This window comes from Egretta garzetta, unplaced genomic scaffold, assembly GCF_000687185.1.
Source record: "Egretta garzetta isolate BGI_Z169 unplaced genomic scaffold, ASM68718v1 scaffold41, whole genome shotgun sequence".
Classification (NCBI taxonomy): Eukaryota; Metazoa; Chordata; class Aves; order Pelecaniformes; family Ardeidae; genus Egretta; species Egretta garzetta.
In genome coordinates this window covers 3,598,399-3,621,741 of record NW_009258755.1, presented here as the reverse complement: position 1 = coordinate 3,621,741, position 23,343 = coordinate 3,598,399, and the positions used below count along the sequence as shown (strand labels likewise).

General features: G+C 39.8%; 1 protein-coding gene across 2 annotated transcripts in view; it reads left to right on the top strand.

The window, feature by feature from the left end:
- Window positions 1-21,777, top strand: part of KIF27 (kinesin family member 27) — a 29,901-nt gene extending 8,124 nt beyond the window's left edge. Inside the window, exons 5-18 of one of the 2 annotated variants that reach the window (XM_035888922.1) lie at window positions 5,084-5,227; window positions 7,776-7,982; window positions 8,544-8,719; window positions 9,098-9,231; window positions 9,761-9,916; window positions 10,970-11,175; window positions 12,023-12,220; window positions 12,568-12,681; window positions 13,727-13,903; window positions 14,664-14,750; window positions 16,302-16,508; window positions 17,310-17,508; window positions 17,968-18,132; window positions 19,802-21,777. In XM_035888922.1, the coding sequence (XP_035744815.1) occupies window positions 5,084-5,227; window positions 7,776-7,982; window positions 8,544-8,719; window positions 9,098-9,231; window positions 9,761-9,916; window positions 10,970-11,175; window positions 12,023-12,220; window positions 12,568-12,681; window positions 13,727-13,903; window positions 14,664-14,750; window positions 16,302-16,508; window positions 17,310-17,508; window positions 17,968-18,132; window positions 19,802-20,265 (2,634 nt within the window). In that variant the 3' untranslated portion in view covers window positions 20,266-21,777. Of the gene's footprint in view, window positions 1-5,083; window positions 5,228-7,775; window positions 7,983-8,543; window positions 8,720-9,097; window positions 9,232-9,760; window positions 9,917-10,969; window positions 11,176-12,022; window positions 12,221-12,567; window positions 12,682-13,726; window positions 13,904-14,534; window positions 14,751-16,301; window positions 16,509-17,309; window positions 17,509-17,967; window positions 18,133-19,801 lie in introns of both variants that reach the window. The other variant, XM_009649212.2, reaches the window with a different exon arrangement.
- Window positions 21,778-23,343: the final 1,566 nt, after the last annotated feature.

Genomic DNA, 23,343 nt, shown 5'->3' with positions numbered 1-23,343 from the left:
CTCTAGAGGTGGCTCTTACCAAGCATGAAGACAAGGTACCCTCTTAAGGAAGATGCTGTAACCCAGTGACGCAAGTCACAGAGATACAGAGATAGGTATCCAGTGTCTGAGAGAATTAGTGGTGGTAGAGGAGGTCTGCAGTGAGATGGACAATAATCAGGCTCCGAAAGATCCGAATGGCATACAGTGCATACAGTCTGTGTGGCGGAAGTCCATACAGAGCACACTGACAGCATACACCAGCAACCTAGCAATGATGGATTGGGCTGACGTTGAGCCACCAACTTTGTATTGACAGGTCTGCCAGCTCTGGCAATTCAAAGAGAATCTCTATTCCCCCTCCCTGCTATGGGCCTGCATCTCAGCTGTGGAAAGACTGTGCCACAAGGTCCAGCAACACAAAAAGAATGTGGATAATCTCTCTCCCTCTTTGTCGCTGCAGGCCAGCATCTTGGCTACCACAAGTTGGCCTTTCTCTGCTCAGTGGATAGGGAACCATGAGCGCATGCCATGTGCCACCCTGTGGTTCTATCTGTGTGACTGTGGGGAGGATATGAGGAAGTGGTACGGTGCACCTACCTTGGTCCTGGAAGTTTGTGTACATGAATTGTGGGAAAAAGCAGTGGTTAAAAACGGTCCTTCCAGGAAGATTACTGCTCCAGTTGGTGTTGAGCAATTCCCCAGATGCAGTCAACGGGCTGAGGACTCTTCTCCTCTTTCTGATACTGATCCAATGGATTTATGTCTGTGTGGGTTTGAACCCCACAACTTCTACCATGGAAAAACCATGCTGGTCTGTAGTAGGATCACACCTGTGAATAGTCCTTGTAGCGTAGCCTGGGCAAGAGAGAGAGACATGGACTGCTTTCATGGTGTAAAGACTTATGATTTGCAATTACAGGAGTCAGATAATGAATGCTCTGATTGGGAATAGGGAGACACTCCTTCTGGTCAAGTGGAACAAAGTGACAATTGGATTTACTTTGGTTTTGGTGGACACCAGTGCACAGAGTACTCTAATGCCATCAGGATACAAGGGAGCAGAACACACCTGGATTTCTCGAGTGACAAAGGGATCCCAATTGTTGCCTGTGTTAGAAGCCAAGGAGACCCTAACAGGAGACAAGTGGCAGAAGCATCCTATTGTCACCAGTCTGGAAGCCTCATATATCCTTGCCATTGAGTTTCTCAAAAGAGGGTACTTCAGGGATCTGAGAAGGTACCATTGGGCCTTTGGTGTAGCCACTGCAGGTTTGGAGAAGATTAAACAGCTGTCTACCTTACCTGGCCTCTTGGATGATCCTTCTATTGTGGGGTTGCTGTGTGTGGAAGAACAGCAAGTGCCAGTTGCTACCATAATGGTGCGTTGGCATCAATATTGTCCCAGCTGAGACTCCCTTGTTCCCATCCAGGAGCTGATTCATCGATTCAAGAGCCAACGAGTGATTAGCAAGACTCACCTGCACTTTTAATAGTCCCATATGCCCAGTGTGAAAGTCTAAGGGGGAGGGAGGGGGTTATAGTGGACTATCGTGGCCTGAATGAAGCCATACCACCATTAAGTAATGCCGTACTGGACATGCTAGAACTCCAGTATGAAATAAAGTCAAAGACAGCCAAGCAATATGCCATAACTGATATTGCCAATGCATTTTTCCCAATCCCCTTTTCAGCAGACTGCCAGGTCACAGTTAGCTCCGATGTGGAAGGGTGTCCAATCTGGAATCAACTGCCAGAGAGGTCTGGAAGTGCAGCCCTACCATTTGCCATGGACTGAACCAGACTGCACTGGAACAGGGCAGAGCCCCAGGAAGCTTGCAGTGCATTGATGACATCACTGAGTGGGGCAACACAGCTGCAGGAGTGTTTGAGAAAAAGGAAAAGAAAATCCAGATTGTTCTGAAAGCTGGTTTTGCCATGAAACGAAACAAGGTCAAAGGACCTTTACGAGAAATCTATTTTTTGGGAATAAAATGGAAAGATGGATGTTATCACGTCCTAGCAGATAACATCAAAAGGATAAGAGCCATGTCCCCAGTAGTTAACAAAAAGGAAACCCAGGCATTCTGAGGCATTGTGGGATTCTGGAGAATGCATGTTCCAGGTTATAGTCAACTTGTAAGTCCTGTCTGTCGAGTGACCTGAAAGAAGAACTATTTCAGCTGGGTCCCCAAGCAGCAACAGGCATTTGAACAGATCAGCCAGGAATTTGTTTATGTGGTAGTGCTTGGGCCAGTCCCGACAGCACCAACTGTGAGAAACATGCTTTACGCTGCTGCCAGGGAGCATGGCGTCAGCTGGAGCCCCTGGCAGAAAGCACCTGGAGAGATCCAAGGTTGACCTTTAGGGTTTTGGAGCTGTGGGTGTAGAGGATCCAAGGCACTTAGAACCCCAACTGAAAAGGAGATACCAGGGTTCAAGATGCTTCAGAAGGAGTTCATACTGAAGCTCAGCTTCCCTTGGCACCACAATTGTCTGTACTGCATTGGATGTCCAAAGGAAACGTCCCCTCTAACCATCATGCAACTTAAGCTATGTGGAGTAAGTGGGTAGCACTAATCACACTGTGGGCCTGAATGGAGAACCCCTACTGCTCTGGAATCCTGGAAGAGATCATGGACTGGCCAGAAAGCAGAGGCTTTGGAGCACTGCCTGAGGAAGTGACTCATGCCAAAGAGTCCCCACTGTATAATAAATTACCAGAAAATGAGAAAAAGTATGCTCTGTTTACTGATGGGTCCTGTCATATTGTGGGAAACCATTGGAGGTGGAAAACTGCTGTGTGGAGTCCCACATGACAAGTTGCAGAAACCACTGAAGGGAAAGGTGAATTGAGTCAATGTGTGGAGGTGAAAGCCATCCAGCTGGCCCTAGAAACTGAGAAACCAGAAAAGTGGACAGTACGGTACCCATACCACTGCCTGAAACACTGTTCTGGGCCTTGAAAAGCAAGTTCTGTGGCGACATGGCACCCCAGGAACAACTGAGTCAGACAATGGGACTCATTTCTGAAAAAATCTCATAAGCACCTGCCTAAGAAATATGGCACTGATCAGGTGTGTGACATTCCCTATCACGCACCAGCTTCCAGAAAGATTGTATGATACAATGGGCTGTTAAAGACTATACTGAAAGCAGTGGGCACTGGGACACATCAGCAGTACGATGCACATTTAGCAGAAGCCACTTGGCTAATTAATACCAGATGATTAGCTAAATGACCTGGACCTGCCCAAACAAAACCCCTATGTATTATAGAAAGAGATAAGGTCCGTGTGGTGTGTGTAGAGAACTGGCTGGGAAAGACAGCATGGCTGTTTCCTCCCTCAGGAAAAGACAAACCTGTCTGTGGGACTGCTTTTCCTCAAGGACCCAGGTACACTTGGTGGGTAATGAGGGAGGATGGGGAAATCCGATGTGTACCTCAAAATCTTTAATCTTGGGGGAAAGTAACCCATGATTTGAGTTGTGTGTTTTCGGAAGTACTGTAGCAGGAATTGCCTAAATCAACAGAGAACAAGCCTTGCAAAAAGCCAGGCAAGTGCAGCAGTGGCCCAGCCTGCGCTGGTTTTGATGTCCAGTAACTCAACACAACATGCCTCTTCTGTCCTGAGTGACCACCGTAACAGACAGAACGCAAGTCATGGACTAAATTAACTCAGTGGACATTTTATGAACATTTTACGTATGTTTTACAGGAATGGCCCATTCCTGGGGAATGGTATCTGTGTATAAATCAGAGGAGAAGTGGGGGATAGTTACTGATGTGCTGCATAGCGTGGGACTTGAGCATGACGTAAATGGCATGGAATATGGTGTGGAGATTGTACTGGGTCTGGCTGTGATGGAGTTAAATCTTCTCCATAGCAGCTCGTAGGGTGCTGTATTTTAGATTTGTGACTAATACAATGTTGATAACACACCAGTGTTTTAGGTCTTGCTGAACAGTGTTTGCACAGCCTGAAGGCTGTGTTTCTCCCTCTGCCACCCCAGTGAATAGATTGTGGGCTGCATCCCGGGGCGGGGCACAACCAGGCAGATGACCCAAATCAACCAAAGAGATATTTCATGCCATATGACATGCTCAGCAATAAAAAGGGAGAGGAAGAGGGCTTAGGTATGTTAGCTGTCTTTTGCTCAGGAGCTGGCTAGGCATCAGTCTACCTGTGGGAGGTGGTGAGTGAGTGGTTTTGCATTAATTGCCTTTGCATTACTTGTTTTCTTTTTCCCTTCTTCCACTTCACCTTCACGTACTGAACAATTCCTATCTCAACACACAATTTTTCTTGCTTTTACTCTTCCTTTGCCTTTCGCCCATTCCACTGGTGTTGTAGGGGAAGGTGAGTGAGCAGCTGTGTGTGCGTAGCTGCCTACTGTGGTCAACTCACAACAATTACTTTTAGTTGTCCTGTAAACTAAGGAATTGTTTTGAATCCTGCAAATAAACCAGTTTTTCAAAAGCATTACAGATATAACAACAATGCAGATATTTTCACAGATATCAGTGTACTTACAGATAACCCACGGCTAAGTTTTGCAACTTACATCTAATATTATCTAATACTACATATATAGTATACTAGTTGTCTAATACTATGAATTTGCAAGTACCTTATCTATTATCATTAAGTAATTTCCTAACCTGTATTTCTTCAACAATGTCCTCACCGAGAACTCCTGCATTTCCTTTTCATTATCATGCCTTCAGTTAACTGAGTTTCTAAACTGTTTACAGATTTCTCTGTCCCATCACTTTTCTAACACTTGCTTTTGTGTTATATATCATCTTTCTGCTTTTTGTTGGCATCATACTTCTTTACAGTTTTCTAGCTGAGGTGAGAATTTCAAAATGAGATATGGGATTCTTAGCATGAGGAGCCTGTCATGCTGGTAGCTCTGGTTAGCTCTTTCTCAGACAGCAGGTGATGACACTAGACAATGACCTATGGGGAGAAGAGCTCTCAGCTTTCTCAGGCATGGTAATGTCTTCTCACAGAACCAACACATGATCAGACAAATAATTCTTTTGGGGAACATCGCCATACATGTTTAGAAAGTGCTGAACTTTTGTTTTATTATCTAGCAGGCTTTAGTTATGGATGAAGAAGTATTTAGCCAGAAGGATCATGAACTGCAGCTACTGCAGAATCAGATAAAGACATTACTACAGGAAAATGAAGAACAACTGGAGTCTTTAAAGGAGGCTCAAGAAACACATAGATTACAGGTATTTTTCCTCTCGTACACATTACATATATCTGTATTGAACCATCGTTCTACCGTATGAATGCATTAATTATTTCAAGACAGGTCCCTCAAAAATTTTTTGGACATAACTACCTGTCAATATTATGGGCATTATGTTTGAGAGCTCAATCACTTAATGAGTTGAGTTCATCTACCAGATGAAGCACAACAGTGTGATTCCTCCCTGTATGAGATGAATCATTCACCCTCTCCATTGCTTTCTAAAGCACAGCATGCACCCCTCTCCCCAGATGTGTACTATTGCTAAGTAGTTTCAGGATGATTAATGAATTAGGATTTGAAAGGCCTCTAAAAATTCTTTAGAATCTGAAAAAGACTATAAAAATCCTATAAAATATTTTAATGGAAGGGTTGTATAGAAACGTGTTATGGGAGTAAGTATAGGATCTGCAGTTGTGGTGGATAAGGATAGGATCTGCAGGTGTGGCGGGTGACCTGTAGGATCTGCAGGTGTGGAGACTTTGGTTTGGGACCAATGAGAAAAGGGATAAATAGCAATGGGATCACTCTGATGGTGCTTGTGCAGGAATTTGGGGTCCCTGCCTTCTCTGCCATATGCCTGCATTTGCCACAGAAACGTATTTTGTTACAGCTTTATTAAGAATCAGAGTATTGTTCCCTTTTGAATTTATAAGACAGAATTTCATCCTAATTTTCTGAGAATTTACTATTAGAGAAAACTGAGTGCCATAGTGGAAACACTGCTTGCCTCCTTCCTTCTCTAGATTTCATGCCTGCTAATGAAATAGTGATGGGAAGTAAGTGTGTAACATTTCAAGATCCAGGAGACCATAGAATAGTTAATATTTCCCTGGTGTTGCTTGTCATATGGATGATAGATAAATTATTATCTGTCTTTTAAAAACAGAAAAACATAAGCATGGCTAGTTAGTACTAGTCTCCTTATTCTACTTTTTCTCCTTTTTCCTCTTCTTTGCTGATGGCTTGGGGAGAGTCAATGAATGAAAGGTAAGTATAGTAGTCATCACCTTTTTCTTCCCTCTGTCACTTTCTTTCTTTTCTGTCACCTCTGGCTAGACTGACTTTTTTTTTTTTTTTTTAAACTGTACAGCATAGTGTCAACTTCTTACACTGAGATAATGCTTACATAAATTCTGGAGGATACAGGTAGAGGGTAATGAACAGAAGCAGTCACAGTGTAGGTATAAGATCACAATTGTTTCAGTATCAGAGACAGGAGAGAAGCTTGAGAGCTCTTAGGCACCGTTTTGGTACTTAATCCACTAAACTGCCACTTTTATTTAAAACTATATAAAATAGGTAGAATAAAGAAAAGCAGATGCTTCTGCCAAATATTTTAAGTTGCATTCACAGGAATATGTAATTTAGCAATACATGATATAATAAGAACTTTAAAAGTAGTATGTACTAGAGAGATGTTAAATATTTATAAACATACATATTTATGTAACAGATGTTGCACTGTGGGGTTGTATGTACAAGGGTATCAGGGACAAAGAGTCTTAGAAGGGTTAAATAATAGCTTCAAGGTGGGTCAGTTGGCCTTTACTGCTTCCAGAATCGTAACAAATATGGTATTCATATATATATATATATATTCTATTTCCTGTGACACAGGAATATTACGTATTGTATTCCAACAAAATGGCAATTTGCAAAGCATTGTCTATGTGTGTTTGGAAGGAACTTGCAGTCTAAGACAACAAGATACAAACAATGAATAAAAATGTATTACTCAAAGTAGGAGAATGCAAAGTATCTTTCATTGAATACTTTCAGTTGATTATCACTAGCTATTCTTCAACTTCCCTGTTGTTACAAGGCCAGATTTTAAAGGTACTTTGAAAAGAATTGAGAGGGATAGAGAGAGTTGAAAATGGATATAATCTTGGCCTTATGGTTGAATCAGTTTAGGTAAGAAAAGTAGTTTTGAACATTGTACAGGGACTTCTGTAGGAGAAGAAGATAAGTAAGTTCTCCAAACTAGCATTACCAGCAAAGCTGGGGCTGGGTAGAAGAAAAAGAATTAGCCCATACAAGGGATCATGTACATGTTTATGTTTATTAATACAAATAATCTTTAAAGTGAAACTGCTCAAAGAGGAAGCCTGTATACATGTTTAATAAATTAGACTCAGGCATGTGTTTCATTTGAACATCTTTGTTGAATTCTCATTTTATTTCTCCATAAGCACACATACAAAGAAGCACAGGCTGCTAAGTATATCATCTACTTCTCACTAGATGCCTAGATGTGCTAATGTAACTTACCTGGGATAGGTCTTTCTGGACAAAAATGCGTCTAAATTTACTGGAGTTGGGGGGTGTGTGTGTGTGTGTGTTAGATTAATGATATGTCATAGAATTTTCAGTTTGCTGCAGAATTTGCCTGTGCACTGCAGAAGAATTTAGGGTCAGTCAGTGATTTGCAAGTTTGATAACCTTTGTAAAGAATTTGGAAATGGTGCATATGATACAGACCTGATGATCAGCAACAATTTTGCTTTGTTTTTTTTCCCCATGAGAATGAGAAAATGGTGGAACAGCAAATGCTTATTGACCAGCTAAAAGAAAAATTAGAGAATTTTACAGATGTGAAAACTTTGGACTTCTCAAGTTCTTGTGGAGATGGGCCAACTGTTGTGGCACCTGCAAGGAGGCCATACAGTGTCCCACTGACAAAGAGGCTGCTACACTCCCTTCATCCTCCTTCAGGGTCAGAGACCCGAAAGGTAATGTCTAACCAAATGGTACATTTTTTTCCCTTTACTCTGTAATGATTGTAGTTTGTTAATTAGACTTAACATGACAACTTATGGCAGCTTTCTCAGATGCTGTTTAGCTTCCCATTGAAGACTCTGAAAAAGACTTTTTAATGTCTTGCAACATATGCTATGCCACAATTGTCCAAAATGTTCAAGCTTAAAGTTATCAGTTGCAAGTGCTAAGCCTGTAGTCTTTTCTAGTGTTTTCCTGGGGTTTTTGAGGATTCAGATATGGAGCATTATCAAAAATGAATGATTATTCTTACTGATATATTGAATACGTTGGATAACGCTATGAATGCACTGCTAACCGTGCCTTCTTTCACATTTGGAACAAGTACTCTAAGCTCTTGCAAAACCTTTTGTTACAAAGGTATCTAGAGTTATTATAGAAAACCTCTGTAATTTTGCTTACAAGCTCAGCTGATGACAGACTTCTAAATTGAAATATTTTTAAAATATCAATAAAGAATTGATAAATTTTTGCAAGTGTTTCTACCCATCACTTTTTTGTATGCTTTTTGACAGGTGTATACCAGTCCCCCTGCCTTCTCCCTGGATCGGGTAATGGCAGAATTTCATGCTCGCAGCCACATGATAGTGAGCAACATAGAAGATCAGGATAAAGTTCTTCACTGCCACCTCTCTGATCAGAGCGATGAAGAGGAAGAAAATACAGGCAGCAAAAGGAAAACCTCATTTAAGTAATTTTTTTGTTATTCTTTAGTTTTTGTTACAGACGAACGTATAGTGAAGGTAGTATTACTGCCTAATCCTGCCATAATACGAGACCATTTGTGATGTTACTTATGGTAAACTTATGGGAATAACTGAGAATATTACAAAATAAGTTAAATAAAGATAGATTTTTGGTTTAATAAAGATTGCATAATCCTTGTTTTGGGGCCAGAATCTACCATTAAGATCGGGGGGGTCGGCGGGTGGGGAGTAGATGGGAAAGAAGGTACAAATACTTATGCGAGTTTGGGATTCTTCTCTGTTAAGATCAAGTACTTTGCATGAAGCTTAGAGAATAAAACCCTGTGCGTTTGGAATGTAGCATGTTTTTCATTCTTCCTCAGGCATTCCATGAACCGAACATGGACACGAAAACAGGCTTCTCTGTGCTTTCTTCCTGACCTAAGTGACGTGAAGTGTCAAGTAGACAAGTCTCATTTATCTAACAAACCTGTGCTACAGACAGATGTAACCACAGGTAAAATAGAAGTCATGAGAGCAAATCTTATTACAGTATCAGAATATGCAAGAATGTCTTTAGCGCATGTTATTGTATTTCCCAGCAAAATATGTGTAATTGATACATAATGGTTTTTTGTTTATAGTTCAACATAGGCTTTCGAGATTCTCTTCTTCTTCCTCTTTCTGAAACTGATGTCAGTGACCTTATGTTTAAGTAATACTTATTAACCAGAAAGCACTTCACACATTTAGGTATAAATCTTTAGTACTGCTTCAATGAAAGAAAATAGATGCTATTATCTTATCAGAGATGCACTGAATATTTTTCTTCCCACTTAGGGTCTTAAAATGCTAGTGCATGCTATCCTTTCTTTTCCTGTTTAGACACATGGCAGGGAAAAGACTCTTTGAGCTGTTCTCTCTCTTTTGATTCTTCTACTTCATGTGGAAGAATTCCACATATACAATGTTCTAGAGCACTATCTTTTGGATACAGGGTGTATTCCAGACTTTTTTATCTCTGTATTGCTTTGTTTTCTTTCAAGGTGAAGAGATTGAGAGCCTCCAGAAAAGTCATGTTTTTAACATGCAGAAGTTAAAGAATTCAGAGCTGAGACTCACTGAGGCCAAGCAAAAAATGAGAGAACTTGCACTTAATATCAAAATGAAAGAGGAACTTATTAAGGAATTAATAAGAACAGGTAACTGGCTACTTTAGGGAAAATTAAAGTGAAGAAGTTCAGAAAAAAAAGAAAGGCACAAAAATTCTGAAGTCCTGCATGTCTTAGTTTTTATGTAATTATCTTATGTAAGAATACCTTTAATATCGTAAAGATTCATAATTTTCATTAATTAGTTAATGATTGCACAGAAGGCTGTAAATTTTGATTACAGCCTACTCTGCTGTGATACACAGATGTATTTGTTAAGTATTTTTTGTGCTTTGCTGATTATTGCCTTTTCCACCAATAGTGTAATTTTTCATGTATGCTCAGTGCTACTGATCTCTTCGTGGACATGTATTTGTCACATAGTGTCTGGGATAGGAGAGAAGATACATCACTGTGCTGGGAATGTAAGCATTCCCAGCACTGCAGCAGAGAAGCAGGAGTCAGAAGTGGATGAGGGAAAAGGTCAGTGTCCCTTGTTAGCCTACATCCCTTACACGTGTGTCCTGGTATGCCTGCTAGAAACTAGCCTTACGATGACAGTAAGAACCTCTTTGCTCAACCCCTTCAATTACACTCTTCTCCTGTGCATACCTTCTCTTGAGGTTGTCTTTTGGCACTGAGAAAGATCCTGTGCCTGCAGAAATAATATTTTGGGAAAGATTGCCCACACACAGCAAGTGAGAATAGAAATGCAATCCAAAGTTGTTTACTGATTATTAAGCTGAAAGTTGAGTAATAAATAAATGGCGTATTCTTCTGGAAAAAGCAAAATTTATGGAATACAGGAGAGCCACTTCGGCGAAGACTACAGTAGGCAGAAGAATTTCACTTCATTTGGCACTCAGATGGCACTTTATTTGGTGACCTCAGGTGACTCATGAAAAAATCAGATTTAAGACTCCTTCCTTTATCTCTCTGTCAGAGTTAGAAAGGAACTGTATGTTCCTCTAGGGATGGAAAATGTCTCAAAAATTATTGGTTTACCCAGAATGAAGTAAGTAATGATTCAACTACAGAATTAAGTATTACATTTCAACTGATTATCCTGCTGGTTTTAAACTATTTGGATATGGTGTCTTTAAGGTAAGGATGCTCAGTCTGTAAGCAGGCAATATTCTTCAAAGACAACTAAACTGGAGCAAGAATCTGAGCAGGCCAAAATGGAACTGGCTGAAACACAAAAGCGGCTTCAGGAGCTGGAGAGTAAGGAGCTGAGAGACGTTCCAGAGAAAGCCAAGTTGCAAAAAGAGTTCCGGAAGAAGATGGATGCAGCCAAGTTGAAAGTGCAGGTATTTCTGATCTGACCATTGAGTTTTGCAAATCTCTGTCTCACTATCACCTTTGAACCTTAACACTCTGTAAAACTCTCACCAGTTTTACACATTGGAAGCTGGTTGGACTGAAGTAGCTAAGGAGAAACTTAGTACTATTAGAGTACTATTTAACATATATGTGGTTAGATGCATACAGTATTTTCTTGGTAGATAAGAAACCAAGAAAGAAGTGGGTGGTGTGAGGTTCTCGTACACCGTTGTATGTTGTACCATAAAAGAACCTACACAAGGAGACTATTACAAGTTTATTACCTGCCATGAATGAAATGGATGTTTTATGAAAATACTATATGAATTCCACTCAGCTAATCACAGTGATGGTTTCCAAGCCAATATTTGTTTGGCACTGACCTTCTACTTTTAAGTTCTGCTATACCTAAGTTTAAATTCTGTGTAGGGCTAGCTTAGGTGCTCTGTGCCTCTTGGTCCTAGAATGGCGGGTCAGACAAGCACCGTACAGAAAGAGGTATCTGGTTTATTGACTTGAGCTCAGGACCAGCATTCTGGCACCATTATGTCTCTGCACATTTTTCAAAGCTGTAATTTTTGTTAGATTTTACTACTTTCATTGTATTGCCAGGCAGGAACTGTGTCTTCACCTTTTTGTGTTGCTTGAGATTATTTCTGCCAGTGCCAACATTATCAGATAGCTCAGAAACCAGAGAAATAATGGGTGATTGTTTGGGCAGAAGTTAGTAAGTCTTGCTGACTCAAGAATTCGGTGAAATAAAGAACGAAGCTGAGTCATATTTTAGTTTTAAGTTTTCCTGCTATTAAGTTGAAATTTGCCATGAACATTCAGGCCTTACGGAAGAAGCAGCAAGACACTAAGAATCTGGCTTCGTTATCTAACCAAAGTGAGAGACAAGCAACAGAACTTGAGCAGAACGTGGCTCAGATGAAGCATCAGCAAACCCAGCTACAGAAGAGACTGTGTGAGGAGAGCGAAAAAAAGAAGCAACTAGAAGCAGAGATTCAGCGGGACCAGCAACAAATTAAAGTAGGATTCTTCCTGTTTCTTTATGACGAAGAATGAGATGAGCCAATTTTGCCTTTGCTTCCCCAAAGACAATAAATATACTGCCAGGTTTTCCGTAGTTTTACGTAATGTCTTTATTGACAAATGCACTGAAGAAATTGTCTATACACATTTTCACAGAAATCTTCAGTTTGCCTTTCTCTTCAGCTTTTTTGTTTTGTTTTATTACATGATATCTAGCCCTGAATTTTACATGTAAATTTGGTATTTCACTATTTCAGATTATATACTTGTGTGGACTCTGGCACTAAGTGCATTTTAAAAACATGCCTGACTGAGGCAGGAAGAATGTGGTTTTTTGTTTACAGGAACTTCAGCTGAAGATGGAGCAACAACAGAAGATCCTTAAACTTAAGGATAAAGAGATTGCTGCATTTAAAAAGAAGAAAAATAACTCAGTGGGAACTTCACAGAAGCTACAGGTAGGTAATTTATTTTGAGACTGTGTGGGCCTTGAAAAAGAAATTTCTTTCTTCATCCGTAGTCATCTTTGTAAAGTGGAGGAAGAGTATTCTGTCATAGTTTTGTCATCTGTTTTGCTGTAGCAAAAATTGGGAGTATAGCCTAGCACTTCTTGTAAACTTGTTGAATGAAGGAAGGAGAGGCTCCAATATCTTCTCTTTCTATGACTTGTCAAAGATTCAGAGACCTGAGAATTCAATGAGTTTGGTTGTCTGGTAGGTTTGAGGGTGATCCTGATGAGCTCTGTTATAAACATTCCATGGTTTGTTTGGTTTTTTGTTTTCCCCTCTGATGTGAATGATAGAGGTCTATGGTTTTGGTTGTTCCTAACAGGGTTAGAAAAGTAGGATGTCCTATGCAGCAGTGCCACCTACATTATTACAGATGTGGACATTGGAACATGAGAGTTTACTGAGTTACCCAAAGTCTTTAAAGGCAAAAAAAGCCTTACCAGGAATGTATCCAGTGATAAACTTCAGAGTAAATTTATAATTTGCTTTTTAATTTAAAGTGGCTTCAGCGTAAATTTATAATGGACTATGCTAGCAGGATCAGAGCTCTCATTTACTGTCTTTCTTTCTGTCAACATCATAATTTCTTGTCACTTAATGTTTTTCCACATATAGCTGGTCTGAGGTACTTACAATGCAATGAGGATGGGCTAGCTGAATTCTTGTGGTACCTTCCAAATCTATTTGCTGTGATCATACAGAATTATATAGATTATATAAAACTGTTCTTAGAAAAAGAAGACATTCCATTAAAGGCATCTGACACAAATTTGCTTATAGCAGATGTAGCAACGTAACATTGCTGAGCCTCTTTTCAAGTCAAAGTTCTGTATTATTCTGATTATTCTGTATGAGTCTGATTCTGTTGCAGAATTAATGTTACCATTAGAAATGTCAATTTCTTTTACAGTTCTATCTAAGGAAAAACATGATCATAAAATTCTGACCCAAAAAGTCCTGGTTAATGCTCTCTGGATCTCTGTTTAAATTTTAGAAATTAGAAGAGCAAAAGAAATGGCTGGATGAAGAAATGGAAAGAATTCTCCAACAGCACCGACAGTTAGCAGAATTAGAAGAAGATTTAAAGAAAAGAGAAGCCATTGTAGCCAAAAAAGAAGCACTATTGCAAGAAAAAAGCCACCTGGAAATCAAGAAACTGAGATCTAGCCAGGTGATTTAAGAAAAAACATGAAACTCACCACAGTTATAGTGCTGACTGAAAGACTGGGGTGGGGAAGGCAGACAGATAGCAGAAGAGGCTCAAGCTATGTGACCTGTGTCTCTACCACTGCCATGAAATTATTGTGTGTCTTGAGCAAATCAACATTTAAAATGTGAATAAAGCAGACTAATAATTTTTATTCACTTTTTCTACCCAAAATTCCAACAAAAAAAACAAACAAAATATCTGAACTGTGGAGTTCTGTTATTGTAGAGCATTAAATAATATGATATCTAAAAGTGTCTCGGTCACTTTGCAAACTAGAGAGCGTGACGGGGAATCATTTTGCATTATTTATTTTTCAGTAGCAAAAGTGAATAGAAATTGAAGTATCATTGTCACTTATAATGACTAGCCCTTTTAATTTTTAATATGTAGAAAACTGCACATTGTTTTTGTCTTCTTTCATCTTTTGAGTAAAAAGTAAACTTTACTGTAGCTGCCTACTCAAAATATAATGGGGCCCCATTGCAAGAAGCAGGCAAGTCTTTCACTGCAGAATGTGATGGTCTCACCTGTATTTTTCTTACCAGAAGGAGTATCTCAGTTTTAGATATATGGTTGCTGTGGTTTTTTTTAGGCTTTAAACAAAGATAGTATGAAATTGTCTACTCGCTTAAGTGTGCTGGATCAGGAACTGTGTGATAAAGGTATGCAGCTTAAGGGCAGCATCACTGAAGATAAAACTGACATTTTGGAAAAAATTCAGGTTCTCCAGATGGAAAGAGATCAGCTGCTCAGAAGAAGAAATAGCGTGGATGAGAAACTGAAAGATGGCAAACTGTTGTCAACTGAAGTAAGTAAGCACCTCTGAGTATAGGCTTTAGGTAGTGTTGTGTAATAAAGCATTCCAGTCAGAACCTAAAATGTCTCCAAATATTAGATAAGCTAGAACCAAGGAACTGAGGTTGGGTACTTCTGTCAATAGCAATGTTAAAATACTGCTATGATAGCACTACTTACATACCAGCAAACAAAGTTTATGTTCAGAGGGCCTTAATTCAGTTAGTGTCTCAACAAACTCCCCAGTTCAAGAAAGACGAGGAACTCCTAGAAAGAGTCCAGAGGAGAGCTACCAGAATGATAAAGGGACTGGAGCATCTCCCCTACGAGGAAAGGCTGAGAGAGTTGGGCTTGTTCAGCCTGAAGAAGAGAAGACTGAGAGGGGATCTCATCAATGCATACAAATATCTTAAGGGCGGAAGTCAAGAGGACGGAAGCAGTCTGTTTGCAGTGGTGTCCAACGACAGGACTAGGGGCAATGGATGCAAACTGAAACACGAGAGGTTTCAGTTGAATATGAGGAAGAACTTCTTCACTCTGAGGGTGGCAGAGCACTGGAACAGGCTGCCCAGGGAGGTTGTGGAGTCTCCTTCTCTGGAGATATTCAAAGCCCGCCTGGATGAAGTCCTGTGTAGCATGCTCTAGGTGAGCCTGCTTTAGCAGGGGGGTTGGACTTAGATGATCTCCTGAGGTCCCTTCCAACCCTTACGATTCTGTGATTCTGTGATTCTGTGTGAAACTCCACTGGCTTAAGAATCCTGTAATCAGAAATAAGGGAACTAGAAGTTCATCAAGGCAGTTAATCAGCTAGAAGTTTTTCATAGGCAGATATTCTAACATCAGGACATAGAGCAAGGCAATATACTTGCATAGTGATGCCTGTTGATTTTTTTCATAGGATTTTGTGAAAAAGCAAACTTCACCTGAAGGCCTCCATATTTTTACAGTGAAAATAAGTCATATTACCTGGATGGTCCACACTTGAGTTGATCGGTATAATTATGTTGAAGATACAGTAAATTCCTATAAAATGCACAGATTATTTTTGGGTCTTGAGAAGCAGTATGGGCATGTGGCTAAGATGATAATGTGCCAGAAAGAACCCTGCTTGCCTCACTTCTCAAAATCTTCTGCAGTGCTTCAGACCATGCATTTCTGTCACTTCCCTAAACAAGTTATGGTCACCGATCTCCTTACTGATCTGATTCATTAATCCAAGAGAAAACTAGCACAACCAAAAAAAAAAATAGTAGAAGTCAAAATGTGGGGAGGATGAGGGAAGAATAAAACAGGAAGCATGACTTCTATTTTTGTGATGCACAATGGTTGATTGTTGATCAGTGTGGATTGATGGAAAGGGTACTATAGCAGAAAAAAGACAAATGTTCTAGATTTGTACTCTACCTCTTATTTTTCCCATTCCATTCTCTGTATTACTACTAGTTTGTCTTGCCCTTTAGTTTCACTCTTGAGAAGGAAGTGAAAGAATGTCTTATGTTTAAAAAAAAAAAAGCATACCATTACTTTTTTTTTTATAAGATCTCACTCCTGTGTTTCTCTGTAGGAAGAACATGTCCTTTTCCAGCTGGAAGAAGGAATTGAAGCCCTGGAGGCTGCTATTGATTATAAGAATGAAAGTATTCAGAATCGCCAACACTTGCTTAGGTCATCTTCTCAGATTCTTTCACAGAGTGAGAATAATGTAATAGGAAGACTAGTCTCCCTGTCTGCTGCAGAGCTCAGAGCTATCCTCTTCAAATATTTCAACAAGGTTTGTTTTGGCTAATGAATAATATTTTATCCTATTTTCTGTTACTATTCTAGATAATTAAATGAAATGGTGTCAAGAAATAAAAATAAATGTAACAAGCTTTTGGTAGAAATCTCTTCAGGTCATATACATCCACTATTAATTCAGATATTTTTAATTTTTACATTAAGCTAAATAGGATACTTGTGTTTTAACTTTGTATATCTTGTTCGGGGGTCATTAGCTTAAAAGGTGCTGCAAATCTGGAAATTTCCTTGCTCCTTTCCAGTGCCCCATGCTGCTAACTTTTGGAGCAGCAACATATTTAAGTAGTGGTGTCATACTGAAATTCTTCCCAACTACAGGCTTCATAAAGTTCAGGCTAGTATCCCTATTTACTTTTTCTAAATCCAGTATAAACTCTTCTCGCATACATTGCCTGCAGCATGTACAGCCAAACAGTGACAAATCTTACTTACACCTGGAAACACAAAGGTGAAATGCATTAGGACGTGGTGTGTCTTTGTGACCTTGGGTGATTTTGTGAACAAGTTGTCTGTGGGATGGAAGTTCGAAGTTTTACAGAATCAGGAAAACACTGGGGTTCCTATTTAAATTCTGCACAGGGTATTTAAAAAAAATCCACCAGTCCATGTGATCAAAACATACAGAGCTCATTTCTAAACTGTGAACTTGTAGCAGGCAAGTCTGTTTCCAATATAAGCTTATGGCTTATAGAGACCATTGCTTTTGCATGCTTTAATCTGTTAAGATTTTATGAAAATGGTTTGACAAATCAAAAGAAGTGTATTCCTTTTTTAGATTGTCAGTCTACGTGAGTCTGAACGTAAATTACAACTGCAGATTGAAGAACAGGAAATGAAGGTCATAGATCAGGAAAACATAATACATGAATTAGAATCTGCACTTGAACATGTCAAGTTGCAATGTGACAGGCAGCTGACCCTACAACACAAAGAACATGAGAAAAAACTACAGTTAATACTGCATCATTTCAAAGGTATTTGCTTCTTGGGGGAGGATTGCACACCACCTATTATCTTCAGTCACTACTGAGAAATACTATATTCCAACTGAATAAAAAAGAGTAAGGTTCAGAGATATATTTTGCCTGTCATCGGTTCTGATGTTGTGTAGGATGCTGAGGAACAGACACATACATGGTGTCCGTATGAGCAGAAACTTGAGTATTTTTCTAAAGAACTATCAGAATTGTTGTATTTTCATACTGAATTTGCTGATATTGGGAAGCTGAAAGATACCAGACCTGCTGATCTTAATCTTCTAAATGCTCCAATTAAAATTGACAGGCGTGGTTGGCGTGGCCGTTTTGATCCTGTGTCATGCCAGTTAAAATGTATACACTGCAAGTAAATTGTCAGCAAGATACAAGACATATCAAGCATCTTGATTTTTGGTACAGAGATATTTGGTTCTTAAACTAGTTTACTTGTCCTAGAACAAGATAGCGAAGGTATTGCAGAAACCTTGAAAGCGTATGAAGTAAAAGTCCAGCAACTGGAAAAAGACTTATTTTTCTATAAGAAAACCAGCAGAGAGCTGAAGAAGAAATTGAAAGGCCTCTTTGGAGAGTCAACCCATCAATTACTGGCATCCACTAAATGTAAGTATATTATCTTAAAATATTTATGCACTTGTCAATAGACCACTTGAAAGGTGGTGAACATACAGAAGTATATCAGATAGACATAAAAATCATACTTGTACTGAACTAACTGTTCTCCAGGAATATATTAGACCTCTCCCCCAGTTTCAAAGGAGAGACAACATTGGTTTGTAGTTGTAGGAGCGGTATACCAGTGGTTTAAATTCTTGTTCTGTTTTCTCTGGATTCTAACATAATTTCAGCATCTACAACCTCAAACTCTTGTGGTTAAGAAAATGGAATTTTACTATCTGAAAGGGACTGAATGACATTGTAACTAAAAACTTTGTCATATGCCATGCTTTTAGATAGGCTGCTCCCAGCACTTGATTTTGTAAAAGTTACTTACTGGGAGATGGTCAGTGAAGAATTCCATACTTTCAGTTACTAACTTACTTCAGTTAGTTATTTACTAAGGCTAAAAGAGAGGATGTATACGCTTGCGGGGGGGGGAGCTTTCCAATGTGATTCTGTGCTTTGATGCAAAAACACCCAAATGAAAACCCCCCAAACCAAACCAATAACCAACGGGTACTGTAAGTTTTTAATTGTCCCATGTCCTACTTGCCAGAATCCAAATCTACAGTAGAGCTATTCAGGTAGAGAAGGAAAGAAGGTTCAACATCCGTCACTATTTTACTTGTCTTACACCTCTTGATGCCGCCACTGATACCTCACATGCACAACAGAGCCGCCTTGGCCCTGTGTTTCTTCTTAAGGCTCCGCACGATGGTCCTTCCTCCCAACAGATGCTTCTGTTTCCACTCGGGCAGGCCATGCCTTCCTAACACATAGATGCTGCTCACATACCTGCTGCTCCCACAGTGAATTATGGCTCAGGCCTTGCTCTCGAGGCAGGATAATGAGCCAACACATTCATTACTATAAAGTACACTATCAACCTGTGAACACGAATATTCTCAAGGTTGGATTATATAAATAAGCATGGGAAAGCCTATTCTTTATCTAGTATACAAATAAGCATGTAGTTCAGGACATGTAGCTGTGTGGGGAAACACCCATCCTAGCCAAATTGTAGCGAGGAGAAGAAGGGACAAGATCCCTGTGTATTTCCACCGCTTTCAAATACCTGTGTTTGTGAGTTTTATAAGAAATACTCTGCATTTAGTTATTTTCCTTTTGAATACATTTTGAAGCATGCTGCAATGCAGTGTAATAAAAACACTTCATAATTTGTTGCAGAGCTTTAAAAATAATAAAAGCATTTTTACATTTTACATTACAGTCATATTTGCAGAATGTGTTTTGTGTGTTGCCTTAGTGTAACTGCTGACCGGTTTTGAATATATGAATAATTCCATATTTGACTGCCATGGTTCAGTTGCTTTAACACTGCCTACTAGGATACATTATGAGTTAGAAGGGTGAGGTTTGTATTACCAGCATCTAGTCAGAGGAAAGTAACAGGTAACACCACTGAGGTTTTTGCACGACAGACCTTTTAACAGAAAGGACAAAATGTGAGGTGCTGGTAATTTTTTACCATGTTAACACTGCAAGTTGCTGATGCTGTAAAACCGTATTCACTAACTAGTATTTCTTGATGGCAGGCACTCAGGGGAGTTGTAACTTTTAGCTGTTTGTCTCCTGATAAATTTCATTTTAGATGGCAGTGCTGGTGACAAGGCATCCAGTCAAGATGAAGCAGAAGCTGCTTCTGAAGAATTCAAGTTGACACTTAACCCTGAAACCAACAGTCGACCAGGGAAGATAAAAGAAACAGATGGAACAAGTATTTCAGGAGCACAGCAGAATCTGCGCAAACTTGGGGAAGATGTTGCAGAATTTGGGTGTAACAAAGAATGTTTGTCGAGCACTAGGGATGACAAAACAGGAGCAGATGAAGCTCAGCCTTCAAAATCTCATCCTCAGCTACAGTCTGTCATCCAGAGAAGAGAAACCGCAACGCAGTTTCAAGGAGTAACTCCAGTAAAACTCTCTCGCCGAGAGCTACGTCATATTCCTCCCTCTGAATTATCTTTGAGATGCTCAAGTCTTGGAGTCGGTGTCAGTTTTATTGCTCCAGATTCCATTGAAATGGACAAAAAGTCTAGGGTCACTAAGACATAGTTACTTTCCACTGCATTTTTCATAGCTGTTGCTACTGAAGCAACTGTATTAGATTTCTGTGCTCGTGGTCTTGTTAAGTATCAGCCATGGATGAGGGAGCAAGCGTCCTTTAGTTCTTATAGCTCGCTATCAGGTCGTTAGGTGTTCCGTTCATACAGTTCCTGCGAATCTGAGATGGCTTTCGATTAACACAGTATCTTAGAACATTCATTCAGAGGCCTTTTAACATTGAAGAACTTATTTATATTGGTTTGGGTTTTTTTGCAGTAACTTCAAAAAATGTTTTTCAAAAATTGCACTCTGAAGTGCACTGCACTTTCGTAACTTAGGTTTCCTAGAACAACATTGTACTTCATTTTCTTGGGTCAGAAACCGTAACAAACTATTTAATTTATCTGGATATATAGCTAGAAAATTTAGTTGCCAGGCTGTCACCTAGTGTTGATAATGACTGGCTTCTGTATGCCTTTTATCTAAAAACTTTTTATATGAGCCATGCTTAGGATCTAAATTAGTACCTAAATTTGTTCCTGAAAAGGAACAGAAAAGTACTTACTTTTCTTCTTCTTTATGGCTCATTTATGCAATTAAGATAATTGCTTACTTCACTTTCTGGTTTTGTTTGTTGGGCTTTTAAGGAATTGCACTTGGCAACTCAAAGTGTGATATTTATTTCTCTGCTACTTAAATGGAAAAAAACCCAGAGGACCAAATTCAGCATGCTCTAGGCAAACCAGATGGACGAATGTACTATTTTATTTGTACTAATCAGTCACGTTGCTTCACAGACAAATTATTCTTCTGGATTCCATATCAACTTCAGAGCAAGGACTACTTGCATCCTTTGGTTTACTGCTATACTGTTGTTGGTAATGCATGCAGGATGAAAAGGAAATCTTTTTTGTAAGAGGACAGTGGTTACCAAGAAGCATATGCTTAACAGCTGCGCAAACTTGAAGGCAGAGACCAGAACATCTGCATTTCAATGGAATTAACACTTCTGGCCATAACTCTCTCCTATGTGAAAAGTGGCAGTACTGAAAGTGAGGTTAGTTTTATTTTAGTGGCGGACTTCAGCCAGACATGTTTGAAAATGTCGTAGATTATTAGCGATAGTTGGGAAAGGGATTTTTGCTTTCTGCTGTTGTCTAGACAAGGTCCTGTGTATGGTATGTGTGGCTATAGGTATAAAAGAACTGCATTTTTCCACGCCGCGAGCACAGTTCAAATCTGTCCACGTTGTGAAGATGCATGATACCGGACGTATGGTCTTGTGGCACAACTTAAAATTTTCTGAGCAGACTGCAAAATATTTCATTCTAATCAGGTAGATAAACCACTCAGCATGTCAAACGACTGTATCTTTCACACTTATGCCTAATTATTACCTGTTGTTCAGCTGAGTTGTGAGGTAAGGATTTGGGGTCTCTCTTGACTGGTTTTGGATCAGGCTCGGTTGGCTTTACTGTCATGGAAGTACTGAGTCTTAACCAATGTTAAGTTTAACGTTAGTGTATATATCATTCAAGTAATGTTTCTAGTCAAAAAGCAATAAACAGAAAGAAGTAAATACAGCTTCAAATGTGTCCTTATTTACTACATCTCCGCAGTAAGAAAAGGAATTGCTGAAGGCATTTCTTCCTCAGGATAGCACTGTGCATTATCACAGACCTCACACTACCTTATAAACAAACACAAATTCCTCTTCTTTGGAAGCTTCCACAGATGAAAAACCTGTTCCTTCTGGCTGAAAATAAGCGAGGGAAAATGCAGGAAAGCACAACTCTGATCGCTAGGAGGTGTCAGCTGGTGCTCTGGAGGTTTCTGTGACACTGCAGATGAAGAGGTCATTCAGGTATCGGGTACCCATTGCAAGGCATAACATAAGCAAAGCAATAAGAGAGGCCAGTAAGGCAGTTGTATAGGGGAAAGTAAACAGCAATTTATGTTCCCGTTTATGTTAAACTCCAACAGCTAGCAAATACCATGGTTTTGCCTCTTTCGAGGCAGTATGTAGCTCCTCTTATCTAAGCTAATGACAACCAAGACTTTATCTGGTAGTCTTTTATTACCACTCTCTTTGTTTTACTTCCTTGATGTTACTCACTGGCTTTTGCAGCCTTCATTGATGTTTAGGTGATGTGCAATAGGGAGGTAAAAACAACGTGGATCTCATCTGCATGCCATTATTTCACTTACCGACAGCTGTTTCTCCTGCTATGTCCTGCTCTAAAACCAGCTACAAGAAAAGCCAGGCGTATCATCTGTTGTCTGGCTCCTCTGTGAATATAAACTATCTTTGCTTGCGGTCTGAATTCTCTGCCATGGTTATCTGAATGCTGTGATGGCTGCGTTTCTCCAGTGGGCTCTCGCCCTTTCCATCGCTGGCTCCTTCCTTAGTACTGCACGTGAATGGTGGAGTTACCCCATGCAAGTAGTTTGCAGAAGTCCTCTGATGTGTGTAAATACCGCACCACCCCTGAGAAGCAAATCTGGCTTTTAGGAAGTTTATGGCACTTTTACCCTACCTACGTACTGAAATGAAGTTTTGTTCTTGGTACCTTCAAGGTGAACTGTAAGGGGTACTGAAACTCCCCGCTCTGCGTGTGGGGAGGGACCTTCCATCCTGTTGAAGCGGAGGATTTGCAGCCCGACTGATTTGAAGGTTCCAGCTCCAATGTGCTTTCATTGCACAGCCAACAAATAGTATGTCAGTTCGATTTTCAGAATCAGCGTGCTGATTAAGCAGGCTGTTCTATGCAGGGCTTCCAATGAATCTGAAAATACATTGTCAGAAAAGCTACTTGCAGGGGGCATCACTTCAACAAATGCGTGTTTTATGCGTTTCTAATATTACATCATCCTTACTTAACGGCGAACGCAAACCACAGTACAGCCAACTTTGTTACACTGCAAACGGTAGCGTTGCTAGCCTGGGTTATTTACGCTGTGATCTATAAAATGGCACGGCATGCGGACAGCGCACAGGCCGAGAGAAACAATGGAAATGAACAAAGGACAAGGGTGGCTTGTTTATTTTTGCGGGGCAGACTGGATGCCCCGGTTACAAAGCACGGC